Source organism: Sciurus vulgaris (genome assembly GCF_902686455.1).
Source record: "Sciurus vulgaris genome assembly, chromosome: 5".
Lineage (NCBI taxonomy): Eukaryota > Metazoa > Chordata > Mammalia > Rodentia > Sciuridae > Sciurus > Sciurus vulgaris.
In genome coordinates, this window is record NC_136465.1 from 171,685,727 (window position 1) to 171,703,696 (window position 17,970).

The following is a 17,970-nucleotide window of genomic DNA, read 5'->3' on the forward strand; positions in this document are numbered from 1 at the left end:
AACAACCTGACAAGTCCACAGAATAGAAGTCCTCACACATACAAGATTCAAACAAGACCTATTACAAAACATTCCTGCACGTAATAGGTCCAATAATAGGACTTATTGGGAGAACTTCAAGACTGCAATGTTCCAGATGGAATGTTTGTACAAGGACGCATGCCTAGCAGTGGCTGTCCCAACCAATAAGCTAACACCAACTCCAGTAACAGTCCCCTGTAACTTTTGGTCTTTGTAATCTTTGGTTTCTTTTCCTCTCCCCCACCCTCCTGGATATGCCTGTGCCTGCCGTAGCTTGTGTACTCCAAATTGCAATTCTCTGCTAATCCCAAGTGAATTCACTTATTCTGGAGCACCTGTCTCTCTGGAGTTTATTTTTAGGTTGATGAAATACAATATACTATAACTTCAATTGCTTAAGGAAATTTAGTTAACCATATCATAAAATCCCTCTTTAAATTTACTAGATTTATAAAAGGACTTAAAAGTTTAAGAAAAATTTTAATGAATCAAATATTAATTAAAAAAAAAAAGAACTTAGCTCCTGAGTGATCTTTTTTGTGCCCAAAAGCAAACATCAATGACACCAGAAGACTCACAGTGATAGTATTAATTTATAAAGCGCAAAAGTTGGTAAGCCATCAGGCAGAGCGACTGGAGAATATCAAGTTGTCACCAGAATCAAATGTTTTGTTGATCATCCTGATTTTGATCAATTTGCCTTGAGGCAGGATTTCCTAAAGACTCTTCCACTAGGGTTAGAGAGGAGGTTCTATGGGGTAATGCTAGGTTAGAAAGGTGTTTTGTCTTACTGAAGGATTGCATAGATCCTTTACTAGGCCAGAGGGCACGGTGAATCTCCAAGAAGAATATATGGTAGACTGTACTTCCTAAATTTATTTTATTCATTATGTGTTCATTCGGTCACTCAAAAAATATTTACCGAGAACCATTTTATCTCTGGGGAATTAAGCAAAGAACAAAAGAGACTGAAATCCTTTAACTCATGGATCTTCCATTCTAGAGAGAGGTCAGAAAATAAAAGTAAAGTGCTGGGGAGATATCTCAGTGGTAGAGTACTTGGCTTAGTATATGTGCGGCTGGGTTCAACCTCCAGCACCACAAAAAATTTAATTAATCAAAAATATAAATGAGAAAAATAAGTTAGCATGTCAGACATTATTAAATGGTATGAATAAAAATAAGATTGAGAAATGGGATAAAGACTACAGAGTTTAAAGGAGGGGAGTTTACATTTTCAAATAAAGTGATCAGAGAAGGACTTCTTGAGATGTGACATTTTAGTAAACCTGAAAGAAATGACAAGCCATGTAGATACACGAGGACAGAGTATTCCAGGCAGAGGGAACACTGAACGCAAAGGCCCTGATGCAGGTGTGTATCTGATACATTCTAAGTAAAGTAGGCGTATCAGGTACATAGTAAACCAGAATAAAAGATGAGATTAGAGTAGAGATTGGAGAAGACTTTGACTTTTCTCTGGGTAAAATGGGAAGTCACTGGGGTGTCTTGAGCAGAGCATCACGTTCTGATCTACCTTTTAAAGGGTGGTGGGTAGCACATGCCCGTAATCCCAGTGGCTTGGGAGGCTGAGGCAGGAGAACTGCAAGTTCAAAGCCAGCTTCCACAAGCTGTGAGTTTACCATGTGAGTTTAGCATGGCCCTAAGCAATTTAGTGAGACCCTGTCTCAAAATAAAAAAAGAAAACTGCTGAGAACATGGCTTAGTGGTCATTGCCCCTGGGTTCAATCCCTGGTACCAAAAAAATACATACATAGATAAAAGGATCATTCTGGTTCTTGTGTAAAGCATAAACAATTGGGGCAAGGTCTGAAGGAAACAGATTAGTTAGAAGGCAGGATTTGTTAATGGATTACAGCTAGTGTGTGTGGGCGGGAGGGGTGGGGAGAAGAATGGCAAGAATGACACCAAGATTTTAGGTCTGAAGATCAGTGAAAAGATCTCAGATGAGGGGCCTGCAGGAGGAGCAGATATAGGGCAAAGAGCAGAAGTTTGGTTTTGGATCTGTCAAGCCTCAGTTGTTTATTGAACATCCAAAATGGAGGTATATTTGACTATAAAATCCTTTCCTCTTGCAGTCTCTTACGAAGCCAGGGTTTTCAGGACTACTTTGAGGAAATACTACTATTGTTATAATTGCTCCTGAACACCACTCTAACTTAAAGACTAATTCTACCTAGTAAGGTAGGGGAAAAAACCCATTCTAGTCAATTTGTATGGGTTTGAGATGATGTCTTAGGAATCATAAAATAGTAAAAAAAAAAAAAAAAAAAAGTGTTAAAATTGTCCCTTCTGAAATACAAAATCAATACTGGATTATTTTAAAATATTCAATCTAACAACTGATTTTTTTTTTTTTCTTTTTTGGTTATTGGGTATTGAACCGTGGGGCGCTTTACCACTGAGCTACATCTAAGTCTTTTATTGTAATAATAATATGATTTTATTATTATTACTATTACTATTATTATTATATATTTTGAGACAGGGTCTCATTAATTTGCTGAGGGTCTCACTAAGTTGCTGAGGCTGGCCTTGAGCTTGTGATCCTCCTGTCAGACTCCCAAGTTGCTGGGACTACGTGCATGGACCACCACATCTGACTCCTAATAACTGATTTTGTTTTTTTGTTGGTACCAAGAATTAAACCAAGGGGCACTCAACCACTGAGCATATCCCCAGCCCTTTTTAATTTTTATTTTGATACAGGATCTTGCTAAGTTTCTCAGAGCCTTGCTCAATTGATGAGGCTGACTTCAAACTTGTGACCCTCCTGCCTCCAGAGCTGCTAGGATTATAGGCGTGCACCACCACACCTGTCTAACGACTGATTTTTAAGCCCAAAAAGTGAAATGAAACTTTCTTCATCAGTGGAGAAGGAAAGGAAATAAAAAGTTAAAGTGATTTTTAAAAATAGTTTCTAGATTAGCATAGACTGATTCAGAAATCACTTATATTTTGGGTCTGAATTTCTTGGAAGAAATTTAATCCTGTTCCTATAAGCAGTCTGTAATTTGCTTCCATTTGTATTTTGGGGGGAAAAAACCCCCACAAACTACTCCAAAAAAAGAAGCTATTTATACCAATTTTAGTAGAAATAACAACCAGATAAAGAAAAGAAACATGGTATTCCAAAGATTGTACTTAGTGGTTATAAAAAATGTTGAGATACACACTCAAATTCCTGGCTCCCAGTGGTGATATGGAAAACCATCTTCCTCTTTTCACTATATTCAAATGCAGTCAAGAATCCTGGTTCCTACAGAAAGATAAAAGGAAAGGTTCAAAAATGGTATAAGATAGTGGTTGTAATTTTCAAATGCTGCCAAAAACTATATGCTCAATTATCAAGGTCATCATTTGGTACAAGCTACAGTTCTGTCATCTTTGAAGGCAGACCAGATCATCGTTAAAAACCTAACTTTGGAGTCACCCTTCCTAGGTTCAAATTTTATCTCTGGTACTTACTAGTATATATGGGGTAAATTACTTAATAATGCTGTAAATCAGTTTTCACTTTTGGATCAAATGGTGTCTCTTTCATATGGTAGCTGTGAACATTAAATGAAATATATTTATGGCACAAAACAGAATGGCATTTTACTGAATGATTCAGATGATTTCATTCAACATTATCATTTTTTCTGGCTCTAAAAGTTTTGAGAACAAAAATCCCTATTTTCATTATTCAACATTTTTTCACATGGTAGATATATACACTACATATTTGCTGAGATAATGAGCTACAGCTTGGGCAGTGGTGTAACTGCACAGTGCAGTGGTGAGTGTGGATCCCTGTGCTGTCAATTGTGTTTCCCTTTGTTATTCCATATAGTGATCATTGTTCTCAAACTTTAGAAAACTTAGAAGACGGAAGAGCAAGCCCAGGCCTAGCTTTCACTAAGAAAGGATAAGACTTTGGGCGCAGTAAAAGGTGCTTGAGAAAAAGATGTTTTTTTTTTTTTTTTTTTTCTTTGATAATGAGATTTGGTTTCCAAAGAAAAGAAGACTAATGTCTAGGAGTTATTAAGTAGTAGTTTCCCAAACTGCTCCCAGGTACTGCGTGAATGCTTCCTTAGATACACTGGCAGTTATGGAATTGACCTGTGAATACACTGAGTGGATCCAAAGCTACAGCAGTGGGGTGGTTTCAAAGTAGTACAGCTGGGTCTTTTTCAGGTTCAGGACAACAGTGCCACTTTGATCTCTCTCCACCCCTGACTGCCTCTGAAGAAGGAGGAAACCAAAGGGCTGTTGGTGAAGACAGCTTCTGTACTCACTGGGACTGAGACTCATACATACAAACAGAAATGAAGTGGCTTAATCTTGGTGACTATCTTTCTGCACATTCCTGGTTCCAGAGCTGGTACTTCTAGTGGTCCCCAAGAGCTCCACACAAAAGCTTGGGTCAAAGGCATATATGTTTTTGCCTGGCAGCTGCATGGGCCACTCATAGTCCATGGGCCCAGTTAGAGGGTATGGTTCCTTGAGCACAGCTGCCTCAGTGAGCATCACCATGGTCATATCTATCTCAGCTGCACACGTAGACCTGACCACCGCTAGCCTTTTGCTCACCCGATGCTCTTTCATCAACTGGCCTACACCAGGAGAGAGCAACTGCCTTGGTACTGAGTGCTTTGCAACAGCTTTAGGTATCTTTCAGAAGATAAGACAAGAGTAAGGAGGAAAATGGGAAAAAAATGAGTGACAGAAGGGACGGTAGATAAACAGAAAGCCAGAAGTACCATAAAGGGAGACAAATGGAAAATTTTGGTAAAGATACTTACCTTAATTAGTGTTCCAGGTCTCTTAACCCCCTACCTCAATCTTTCAGAAATTGATCATATTGCTTTGGAACCAAAATGATTAAAATGTTAACTTGGGAGAATCATATATTGTGATCTACAGGAATTCAGAATTCCCATGATAGTTTCTCATGTTCATAATGAGAAAGGCTACAAAGACTCATGAAGCCCTTCTAAACTAAAACAGCAAGAATGGATTTTGCTTACAATGAGTTTGTTGGCTGCCTCTTTAATCTTGTCCACTTTCGCTTCTGAAAGCCCTTTGACATTGCATAGGGCTCTTCTTGTTGTCATTTGTATCCCTTTGATGGTGCAGATGCCTACTGACTTCAATTTCTTAATGTCAGCCACGTTCTGTAAATAAAAGAATGGGCACAACAGATTGATAAAATGCCAGTCTAAAAGGCTCCCGTACTATGTATGTCATGTGCTTTCCTGTCCATCTCCTTCCATCACGATGCCAATTTTATACAAGCAACCAGGTGGAACCCACCCACCTTGTAGCCAAATGTTCTGGAAATGTCTGAGTAGAACATACCCAGCAGGCTGCCAAATGTTCTGGCTGTGCCCTGATTTCCCAAGAATGTTAGTGAGACCATGGCAATGTAACAGGGAATTCAAAAGAAAAGTCAGTTGGTAGGAAAACTAACAAATTTATCACACATTCTCCCCCTCAGTTCAGCTCCTTCCTTCTATAGAACTTCATTACTAAAATGTTCTTCTAAATTTTTGAAAGATTTTTTTCCCTTCTGCCCCAGGAGAATGCAAATAAAAAGATCACCAAAAGACTAGCATTTTTTCTTGCTTCTATTTTCTAAAAACAACAGAAAGACTTTAGATAGGAGGATTTCAAAAGATAATGTCAGTGAAGTTTTACCATCAATGTTTACTGCTGACATCTACCTAGTTTGTTACCCAAAGTTTGCATTTCTGTCAACATCATTTAATCCAGTCGCCTGACAAATAGAACTAAATTTTATGATAATAAATAGAATAAATCTAGACAAGCAGATTAGGAATGGTTAATGGTTTTAGAGGAAGTTCTGAACGTCTCCAACTGGATTAGTGGTTCTCAATGAGGGACAATTCTGACTCCTGGGTACATGTGACAGTATCGTGTGTTACTGGCATGAAATGAGTAAGTGGAGGCCAGTTTTATGGATTCAGCTTGACATGACATGACCACAGCCACACCCACCATAATTGCCCCAGAATAATACAAGCTGTTTTTTTCCTGCATAGTTTTCCAGCTTACTATAAACAGACCAAACCATGAGGGTGGTATGTGGAGCTTTACAACTGGTCCCTGGAATGTGCCTGACTCTCTGATATTAAAGATAAACCAGAAACATTCCAGACTGGATGAAGTAACTTTTTTTTTTTTGACATCAGAAAGCAGGACTTTGTTCTGAAATATGGAGGAAGCATGCTTTGCCCACCTGCCCCAGACATAAATTGTTATGACTCAGGTACTGGCCAGCAATGCCCCTTGAGGACCCCTTCCAGGGTTCTAAAGACAAACCAGAGCCCGAAAATTCTAAGCTTTATTCCCTTAAACACACCCATATCATTATTTACAGAATTCACTTCTATACTGGTATCAAAAATTATACTAAAAATTTATCACTAAACTAACTTTATTATACTTTTTTCCCTCTTAAATTTCTTTGCTAAATATCTTCACTGTCCTGACGACTTCTGCTTCTTATTTTCTTGGGGCATACTGTGTCCTTATCGTTGGATGAAGTCACTTTCATTTTAACCAACATAAATACCCTCCTTCTAACCTATATTACGGGTATCTGCTTGGTCTTCCTGATGTCCAGGACTGTGCTTTTGTCAGTAACTCCCCCAGTTCATTGCACTTGGCAATCCTGGGTCTGCCCACTTCTTTGTTAGGGTTTCAGGGCACTTTGGGGGTCACACACTGGAACCAGGTTGTTTTGGAGTACTAAGCATGATGCTCAACACTGTACAAAGCATAGGACAGCCACCCTCCCACCCTGCAAAATATACAAAGAATCATCCAAATGCCTATAAGATGCCTATGAGAAACTCTGAATTGGACAATTTAACATGGTATTGAAAAACTACTTACAATTCCATGTTTCTGTAATAGGTCAATGTCTTGAAACAAAGATTCCTAAAGGAAATGGAACAGAAAATAAAAAAGGGAGTTTAGATTCTTCTTATCCAAATGTTTCATATTTTTTAAAGAGTTAATTCACTGTTACAGGTTACCCCCAAATGCCTCAAATTCCACTTTTCCAGGCAGACTGAGGTGGGATTGATGTTTTTTCAAACCCATTGTTACATATTTAGAAGAAGCACCAACTTTGAAAGGTCTGCAAAGCCAATTACCTTTGCCATGGCTTCTCTGAACTTTTAAAACCTTTACCCAAAGCAGTGGAACATTTGATCTGTTTTAAAATGGTTTCTCAACATTCTTCCCCTCCAAATTTTGTTCTCCATCTCCTAGGACCAGACTGCTATTCAGTACCAGTATGGCCAGCCAGTTGAGTTACTGAAATGCTTTCATACAGAGCTGGGTGTGTATCTCAGGGGCGGAGCACTGTTTAGCATGCATGAGGGCCCGGGTTCTATTCCAGCGCTGCGAAAACAAAACAAAAATCCTTTCACTGGCAGTTGGTAAGTAGTTAACACTCTTAACACTCCTTGACAACCAAGTTGTTCAATACATAACTATTTCTTATTTCTACTATTTCCAAATATAGTAGCTAAGTCAAGGAACTTGATTTTTGTGTGTGAAATGACTGAATATCTATGTATTTTTCAACATATTTGTTATACCTCGTCATCTTGGAATCCTGGTTCTTCCTGTACAACTTGATCCTCTTTCATGTTGAAACAAAGGGTTCAGCAGTAAAAGAGTCAATTCTGGGAAAATAAATGTTTTTAGGAAGTAGTTATAGTTCATATGGTTTTAAAAAAATCCTCTGCTTAAAAGATTCTTTGATTTCATTTCAAAGTCACCAAAGACGGAAGAAACGCTTTGGAAAAACAGGCTGGTCTAAGATCTTTTCTGTTGGGTTTGTGGCATTATTTTGTGTGTGCGGGGGAGGGGGGGGGATGTGGAAGCTTAGTTTCTTCTTTCCTTAACACTGTTCACTTTTTATCATTTTCCAATTCCTATTGAAGTTTATGACTAGAATATCTTCATTGTTTATTTGGAATGTTTTTTATAATTATTATTCGGTACCAGGGATTAAACCCAGGAGTGCTTAACTACAAAGCCACATCCCCAGCCCTTTTTATGTTTTATTTTGAGACAGGCTCTTGCTATGTTGCTTCAGGCCTCGCTAAGTTGCTGGGGCTGGCTTTGAACTTGCGATCCTCCTGCCTCAGCCTCCCAAGTCGTTGGGATTACAAGCGAGCGTCACTGCGCCCCCCGAGAATTATTACTTTTAACATTTTAGGTTTCTGTTTAACATCAACCTAAGAATCTCCATGCTGTGGCTTTCTTCTGTGCATACCTCACCTCAATTTAGACTACTCTCAATAAACAGATTTACTTTTTCTCATGTATAATGAATGCTTTCCTGCTTAATCATAGTGAATAGGAGCTCGGGTAACTGACAAATCATTTGCGATATTTTGCTTCGCAGTATTGACTAGTTTAAAGATTTTGTAAAAATAAGTGAATAGTCAATATAAGATCAGTGCTGCGGGTGTAGTGGGCGCACCTGTGAGTCAGGAGGAGGGCAAGTTCCAGGCCAGCCCGGGCAACGTGACCAGACCCTGCCTCAAAAACTGGCAGGGGCTGGAGAGGGAGCTCAGTGACAGCCGCCCCGGGTTCAGCCCCCAGTCCTGGGGGACAAAGCAGGGCTGAGGGGCAGTAAATAGTCTTCAATTTAACACTGTAGAATCTTTTTTTTTTTTTTTTTAAATCAGGTTCTCTACAATAAAACCTGGTCCACGTATCATTCTTCTGGGCGGTTCCACCTCCGCCTCGGAGGCAGCCAGGGCTGGCCGCGGACCGCGCCCCAGGGCACCAACACACCCCGCTCGGCCCGTGAAGAAGCCAAACGCTCGCTCCCATCGCGCGGAGCGGCGAGCGGGCACCAGGTCCCCGCCGGCCTCGGAGGCCAGGCCGCCCCCGCCCGGGCGCCCCAGGGAGGCCGCGCAAGGCTCGGCCCGCCTTGACTGGAAACGCGGCGGGAAGCCCCTCAGGACCCCCAGGCTCCCTCCCGGGGTTGGGGCGGGACGCCGTCGCCAGCCCCGGACCCGGCGACCACCCGCGAGGAAGGGGCGCGCTTCCCGCACAGCCTGCGTTTCCCCTCAGTCTCCACACGCTTTCCCTTTCGGTCACTCAACGCCCCCGAACCCACAGGCGCCACCAGATTTTCCGGGTGAACCCCTCCCCGCAGCCTAGGCTTTCCGGCCTTCAGCTCAGGATTCTAACTCGGACGTAGAACGCTAGGGCGGACCCCGAACGCCGAGACCCGGGCGTCGCGGACCAGAGGGTTTAGCGCCAACTGGGGAGTGGGCGGGGCGCAGAAGGTGGGCGGGGCGAGGAACTTGGGGCGGGGCGCAGAGCGAACGGGCCCGCAGTCGGCGGGCAAGACGGCCAAGCAAGGGGCGTGGAGAGGACCAGGGGCGGGCGGGGAGTGGGGGCGGAGCCAGGACTGGGGCGGGGAGTGGGGCGAGCGAGAGAGGAGCCTGCTGGGGGTGGCGTGCTGGGATGAGGGAGGGGTGGTGTGCAGGAAGAGTGCTGAGGAGGGGGTCTTGGTGGGAGGAGAGGGCTGGGTGCCCCTTGAGCCGAGGCAGTCTCGGAGATGGGGGACCTTAGGACCGGGGAGGTGTGCAGTGCGCAGGTGGCTGACTTGGGCGAGAGGGGACACAGATGTTGACCCTGGGCTGCGGGGTCGGGTGTGGGGGTCTGTTCCCCACTGCCCACGACTTTCTTCACTCCATGCTTTCCTTACCTGGCTTCGCGCCTCGGTGTTCCCCGTTTCCCTCTCTTCTCCTTGACACTCAGCGTGTGCCTCTCTTGTCTGTGATTGACACACCCAAGGCCCATTCAGGATGGAGAATGATTTTTTTTCTTCGTCCTGGCTTGAAGTTTTAAATAGATCCCAGAAGACAAACATGTTTTGATTCCGCTTTTAAATAGAAATTTTAGGCCTGCCTTCGCGCCAGCAGAGCCAACTCGTGCGGTCTCATTCTTCTCCCCTTAAATGGGGACTGACTGGAGGAGTCATGAAACATTTGAAAGAGCATCTGTTGAGGTGGAGGTTGCGAAGTATCTTGGAACGAGTATCTATGCAAACAGTTCTTTGGGTTCAAGACCGGGTAGAGGACAGCACTTCTTCCTCTGAATCATTTTGATGAAATAAATAGCAAGCAATTTCCACAATTGCAGCTGGGATTTTGAACCCCCTCCCAGGTGGGTTGTTTAAAGAGCCAACAAATAGCTGCCATTGCTTTTCAAAATCTGTTATTTTCCAGAAATACAACCTGTCCTTGTTATATGGAAATTAATACCCACTTTGGAAGGAACTGGTGATAGGCTTCCACTCTTGAGTCCCCACCTAAAATAATTATAGTAAGTTTTGAGCAACTTGTTAGATGAAGACATCAACAGAGTACGGAAGAGCTGTAAAGAGCACAGTAAGATGATTTAGGGAAATCTAACATATGTAGTTTGGTGTAGTGACAGCTGGGAGAGAGAAATGTTCATAATATTTGAAGGTTGTGTGCAGTACACTTAAAGAAAGAAACTGAAATGAGCTTGGTAATGACAAATTCATGAAGTTAGGATAGAATCTCGTTGGGATATCATATTGATGGCTAGATACTACTTTAAAAATATTTTAAAACAAAGACAAGCCCTGGAGGAGTTGAAAAGTGCATGTGAAGTCCTTTGCAGTCAAATCAGGGCCAAAAGCATGTGAGTTTCATATCCTACAAAAATTCTGAAAATGATGTAGGTGGGCTTTCAGATTAGTGGGGAAATGATGAATTCAGTGAATGGTGTTGGAATGACTAGGTAGCCATCTGGAAGGAAAATAAAATTGAAGCCATATTTCACAACTTATATCAAAATAAATTCCAGATGGATAAAAAACTTTAATCTGAACAATATAATAATAAAAGTACTAGAAGAAAACATGGGGAAGTTTATTATTTCATAACAAAAAATCTCTAAGTTAACACAAAACTCAGAGCCATAGACACTGATAAATAACTATATATATAATGTATACACACACACACACACACACACACATATATATATATATATATATTTTTTTTAATCCTATATGGCAAAATTTGACTTTCCTACCCAAAATGTGGAGTGAGAATTTTCATACTAAGTAGTAACCAGATAATATAGCTCACCTCATTTTTAAAAATCTTTCAGGGAACCACCAATTTCTCCATGAAATTTTGTGTCATTTTTGTCTTCTAAAAATAAGAAAACAGTGGAGATAATCAAGGCCTGAATTTTAAATCATTACACTATACTGCCCCTCTGTGGACGACTATCTTATAACCAAATAAAGGCACATGATTCCAGTGGGTACAGTTAGGTGGCCTCAAACTGCTGCCTGTGGATATACATTCTTGGAGTTTTAAGAGGTGAAATTTGAGAAATTTTGATAGAGAACTAAAGGAGGAGTTGGGCATAGTGGCACATGCCTGTAACCCCAGCAGCTTGGGAAGCTGAGGCGGAAGGGTCACAAGTTCAAAGTCAGCCTCAGCAACTCAGTGAGACCCTGCTTCTAAATAAAATATATTTTAAAAAGGGCTGGGAATGTGACTCAGTGCCCCTGGGTTCAATCCCTGGTACAAGAAGGAAGGAAGGAAGGAAGGAAGGAAGGAAGGAAGGAAGGAAGGAAGGGAGGGAGGGAAGGAGGGAGGGAGGGAGGGAGGCAGGTGAGCTTGTCGCACATAGTGTCATAGTGTCACTGGATAGATCTTCCCTTAAACATGTTTCCTTCATTCAGAAGAGATGCATTGACCCATATTTGTCAGGCAATGTGCTAGGCATTGGGTGCTGGGTTTCAGTGACAAGATGCCAACCTCAGAGAGGATCATAGACAGTACAGAGGCGGTCACAGGAAGTACTACTGTCATGGCTTAAACTCAGAGTCGGCCTCTCCCCTGTCCAGGGATCATTAATTCCCCATGAATATTTCCATTCATATTAGAGAGGTAAAAGTTTCCAGCCCCCATCTCTCTCCAGCAGGACAGAGATGCAGCTGCCCTATCTAAACTCCACTTCTTACATTTGGGGGTTCTTTTCACCCCACACATGCACAGATGACCAGCTGTCTCTTATCACATCAAATTTTATTGAAAACATTACAGTATATAAAGAAAAATATAGGTAAATTCTAGGCACTTTTTAAAATTAACATCCAACTTTCTGAAAGTAATAACATTTTAAAATTTAGTTTCTCTTAATTATTCAATATTTATAAATCTAATTCATTTTAATAATTATTTAATACATTTAATAATTATTTCTAAGGGAAACGTTGATGAATGTTTCACCAACTCAAATTCAATAGACCAAAGACCAAACTCCTTTAAATGAATGGTTCTATTTATAACAACTTAAACTACATCAGTTTTCTTTTCTTTTTCTTTCTTTCTCTGTCTCTCTCTCTCTCTTTTCTCTCTCTCTCTCTTTTTTTTATCCTGTCTTTAATTCTGAACTTTCACACTTGCCTACAAGGAACTGATTTACATTTTCAAAGTACTGCTCCCCAAAAGTCCCTACCACCCAAACTGACCAGAGTATTCAGGACATGAAATCTTTGGCTATATCAGTTCAGGAGTGTGCTGGAATTTTAAGTTGTTTACCAAATGTACATTTTCCCACAGTCCAAGGGGGAAATCTTTTTAAGGAATTAAATTCTTGACGGGGGTGGGGGTTCTCTCACAGGAACTGTCTAGTTTCTAACCTGGTCTCACCTCCCATTGTCTTCCCTCCCGAAAAATGTTTTTGTTCTTTGCCATGTAAATGTCTACTTAGCTTCGGGTACTTTTGCCTATGTTCTAAACGAGGTTGGTCTTTTAGCAGGATACATTCCTCTCTACCACGCAGGATGTTCTACTCAGGTCTGAGAAATCGTACTCAAGGTAATATTCTGTTTACAGCAACAATTCAGCAAATTTTTTTTTTTTTTTTTTTTTTTTTTTTTTTTTTTTTTGGTGGTGTTGGAGATTGAACCCAGGGCCTTGTGCATACTAAGCAAGCACTCTACCAACTGAGCTGTATCCCCAGCCCCTGGCAAATGTTTTTTTGAGCTCCTACTTTGTGCCAGTTACTATTCCAGGTGCTGCATAAGCCCCCAGGAGGAGCCTTTGGGATAATACTCACTGATGGCTAATGGTATCTGAGAGTCTAGAATAGTCTTGGGGGTGGGCAGAAGCTGGCATTCATGATTCTTGCTCCGGTCCTGGGAAGTTGGGTTGCAACAGCTTCATTCACCTCTGAGATCTTCCACCAATGTGAAATACACTCTCCCAAGTATTCAGCAAGAAACTGTTAAACACTGCCTCAGCCCCAACCCCAGGTTTCTTGAAGACAAATATCATTTCTCAAATGTATGCTCCAAAGCATGAGGGAAAAATGTTTTCCTCTGCTGTGGGCCATCCCTCATGCAAGGAAGTCAGTGCTTGATGATATTACAAAGAGCCACACTGCATTGCTCCATTCATGCACCTCCAAGACTGAGGCCCTCGGAGCCTCTGCTGAGCCCTGTGCCTCTCAGTGGCTGCTCTTCTGGCTGCGAGCAGGTTTAAAATGACTGCCGTTCATACAGTGCTGGTTACATTCTTAATTCGGAGTCTTCCCTTGTTCTCCTCCAGTTACAATGATGGATAGAGTACTATGGGAACGTGTGAGTTGGGTGGCTGGAGAAGCACAGCTAGGCCAAGTCTCTTGAGTGGCTGGTTCCTCAGGTAGTAAGAGGAGACAGGCTGACTCAGGAGAGGGTACTTACTGGAGCTCAGTACTTTTTTGTAGAATAAATGGCTGACTAGTAAAACACCTCTGGCATTCTTTGAACATTCCAATCCCCTTCTTATTCTCTTGGTATTCTAGATTCATCCATGTTGCCATGCCCATTTTCCTTACACTTCTAGTGTATGTAGACATTTCAAATATGGTGCTTATTGCCTCTGGCAGGGGAATAAATATTCTGAGATAATAACCATTGTACAGTGTGTGCATTTATTAACCTAAGGGGACTTCCTAGAGATTTATAGAAAAAAGAAATAGAAACTAGAAAGAAAACATCATCCATTGGTTTATTTATTTATTTAGGTACTGGGGAATGAACCCATGCCATGGGTGCTTTACCATTGAGCTACCTCCCCATTCCTTCTTTATTTTGAATTTTTGAGACAAAGTCTTGCTAAGTTGCTGAGGCTGGCCTGAAACTTATGATCCTCCTGCCTCAGCCTCCTCTGTCACTGGGATTATAGGTGTGTGCAGCCTTACCTGGCCCATTCAATGTTTTATTCTGTTTGTTTGTTTCAAAAAGAACTCTCTGGGTTAGGTGTGAAAAAAATCATCTATTGGTTTACAAACTAAAAACAAAAATGCAAGCCAAAAAGTTTCTTTATTCAAAGCACTGATTAATAAAAACCAAAAAATTAAGTTACACTATATATATATTTCACATAAATTCAATTCCTACACTTTTCACTTTATTTTTTAAAAAATATTTTTTAAATTTTTTAGTTGTACATGGACACAATATCTTTATTTTGTTTATTTAGTTTTTTTATGTGGTCCTGGGGATGGAACCCAGTGCCTCACACATGCTAGGCCAGCGCTCTAGCCCTGAGCCACACCCAGCCCTACCCTTTCACTTTCTAATGAACATTTTCCACTTCTTTTGTTTGTTTTGTTTTGTTTTTGTTTGCAGTGCTGGGGATGAAATCCAGGACCTCAAGCATGCTAGGCAAGTACTCTACCACTAAGCATAATTTTAAAGGGCTGCATAATACATAATATTCCTTAGTATGTCTGTTTTTACAAACGAAATTTCTCTAACATCAGATATTATAAATTAATGTTAACTCTTTCATATATATATGCAAAATATATATATATATATTTTTTTTTTTTTTCATATTTGGGATTACTTATCTTTTTTATGTTTGTTTGTTGTTTTGGTAACCTGGTATTGAACCCAAGGGCGCTGGACCACTGAGCCACATTCCCTACCCTTTTTATATTTTATTTAGAGACAGGGTCTCACTGAGTTGTTTAGGGTTCCATTAAGTTGTTGAGGCTGACTTTGAACTTGTCCTGAGCCATTGGGATTACAGGTATGAGTCACTGTGCCCAGCTGGATTACTTTTCTTAAGATAAATTTCCAGAAGTATAATAACGGATTCAAAAGGTATAGACAGTTTTAAGGATCTTGATACAATTTTAAGGCTTGTGGAAAATGTTGTGCCAATTCCCCCCAGAGAACTTGCAGTCCAGCAGGGAAAACAGACTCTATAAAGCAGTAAGTCATGAGCTGAGCACTCGGACACGAAGGCGACTGGCAAGCCACAGTTCTTGGGAGAGGTAGTCCCATCAACAAGTCATTCAAACCTAAGAGACATGATTGACACGATATTCCCTCCAGTTTAAGATAGCACTTGTTTTTCATTGTCTTTTATTCTGATGTGCCTTTTTCATTCATAAACGTTTTATTTGACCATGTTCCGATGCGCAGTAGCTAGGTGGTTAGATGGCCTGTTTTTGCTCACATAATACTAATTTCAACTGACCTTCAGTGTTATTTTGAGAAAAATTCAGACTACAGACAAGTTCTAGATGAATGAAAAGTTAAAGTAAAACCACAACTCACAGAAATTGCAATAAATGCAACAGCAAGCGTTAGACAGCCCGTGGGGAACGGAAACATTGCTTCCCTGTAGTGCATAACTGAATTTCCAGGGGTTACACAAAATAACAGTAACCACTTAAAACTTTTTTAAAAATCATGCTAACTTTATATTCAGAAATTAATCTATTTTCATGTGCATATAACCTTTAAAGGAGGATGTTATTTGGAACAAGCTTTAAAGAAGTTCAGATATCTAGGCACAAATGATTTCTGGCTTAGCTTAAACTTGCTTTATAAATAACCATTTGAATAAACTTTTGATACATATTAATATGTGTTATGTGTATATAATTTAATATAAATGAGAAGCTCAATTAATTGTTATGTATATGAAACATGTTTTGGGCCAGGCACAGTGGAGCATGCCTATAATCCCAGTGGTTCCAGAGGATGAGGCAGGAACATTTTGAGTTCAAGGCCAGCCTCAGCAAATTAGCGAGGCCCTGAGCAACTCAGTGAGACCCTGTCTCTAAATTAAAAAAGAAAAATATTTTACATATGTATGTAAAATATATATATGTATATAATATTTAATATTTAAATATTAAAATATATAAATATATATACATATATATATATATATAGAGAGAGAGAGAGAGAGAGAGAGAGAGACATACACATATGGGCTGGGAATGTGGTTCTGTGCTTGAGTACCCCTGCATTCAATCCCTAGTACCAAGCACGTTTTATCAGACACTCTCATATGTGACATATACAAATGTTTTATATATTATGCTATTTATAGATTTATATAATATAAATGACACATAATGTATCTTGAGCTTTCTCATTTATTCAGGTTTATTTCCAATCTGAAAAACTTCCAGCTTCATCACATAGCTGCCAGAGAGCACCTGTGACTGCTTATTTCATAAACATTTATTAAATATTGCTCAGTCCCAGCTCTCCATTAGGCTTGGAGATAAAGACAGGTCCCTGTCCTTAAAAACTAAGAGTCTGCAGAGTAGCTGGAAACAGGTAATCAGTGCCGGGGGCCGGATAAGAGGAATTGACAGGCCACTGCAAATCAAGTAGAGCTCTCCCTGGTGGGAGCCCCACAGGGGAGTGACTCACCCTGGGTGGGAGACCCAGTCGGGCATGGTGGGAAGGGCAAAGGAACCCAGAGGCTCATGCTGGGAGCTGCAAATGTTTCTGCAGTGTGAAGTACCAGGGAGAATGGAGCTCTCAGAATCAAAAAGGAGAGACCCAGAGTGCACGCATTTGTGGACATGGTGCATGATATAGAGAGCAGTGGTTTTCTAACCTGAATTACTCCTTTCTCTCTCTCTCTCTCTCTGTCTCTCTCTCTCTCTCTTTTTTTTTTTTTTCCACCAGAAATTGAACCCAGGGGCACTTAACCTCTGAGTCTCATCCCCAGCCCTTTTTATATTTTATTTAGAGGTTGGGTCTCACTAAGTTGCTTGGGGCCTCACTAAATTGCTGAGACTGGCTTTGAATTTTCAATCCTCCCATCTCAGCCTCCCAAGCTGCTGGGATTACAGGCATGTGCCACCGCGCTCAGTGAGTTACTCCATTTTTATAAAACAGTAGTTTGCCATGACTTACTCCATTTTGAGAACAAGTGCTAAGTTAGAAATGACTCTATGCCCTGTTTGTATAAGTAAAGAACCACCATCTGCCTAGCACAACCATAAGGCACAAACTGGTAAATTAATCTTATAAAAACGGCCACCAGTGAATTTATTAATCAGAAGCACGTGGAGGCATGGGTGTAGCAATCCCACATTGGAAAAATCAGGCCCACGATCTTATTAAACACACAGGCCACTGAATGAAGCAATCCCCTCACCCAAGGTCCATAAGAAGAGGAACACTGTCATGAGACTGGACACAATGACACATGGACCCCATCACCTGGTCACTCATCACTGGCCTTGCTCTGTCAAGTCACCATAGTGACAAACCTCTGGTTCTGTCCCTTCTGGCCTCGTCACAGAGGGTTTCTCATGCCCATGCTGACCATGCACCACCCACTCCCAACCGGAGTGTCAATCTGACTCTCCAAGCTGACAGGACTCTGGCCTAGAACAAGTCTTGCTCTTAGCAACTCTGACCACCTGCAGTGACTGCACCGGAAGGGCTCTCTGCCTTTGCCTCAGCTCAGCCTCGAGAACCCCTTTGGTGCCTTAACCCTCTGCGTTGTGTATATGTGTGTGTGTGTGTGTGTGTAAAGTGTGATGTGTGACTTGAGTGTTTTATCAGTCATTAAGATTGGA

At 41.1% G+C, this 17,970-nt stretch overlaps 1 protein-coding gene across 4 annotated transcripts in view; it reads right to left on the bottom strand.

Annotated features, from left to right (window-relative positions):
* DMC1 (DNA meiotic recombinase 1) overlaps positions 1-9,838 on the bottom strand; it is a 37,361-nt gene extending 27,523 nt beyond the window's left edge. For 2 of the 4 annotated variants that reach the window (XM_079139223.1, XM_079139220.1), the window contains exons 1-5: positions 9,135-9,327; positions 7,659-7,745; positions 6,946-6,990; positions 5,055-5,201; positions 3,219-3,301 (exon numbers count right to left, since the gene is read on the bottom strand). In XM_079139223.1, the coding sequence (XP_078995349.1) occupies positions 3,219-3,301; positions 5,055-5,201; positions 6,946-6,990; positions 7,659-7,709 (326 nt within the window). In that variant the 5' untranslated portion in view covers positions 7,710-7,745; positions 9,135-9,327. Of the gene's footprint in view, positions 1-3,218; positions 3,302-5,054; positions 5,202-6,945; positions 6,991-7,658; positions 7,746-9,134; positions 9,328-9,793 lie in introns of those variants that run through there. The other 2 variants (XM_079139222.1, XM_079139221.1) reach the window with 2 other exon arrangements.
* Positions 9,839-17,970: the final 8,132 nt, after the last annotated feature.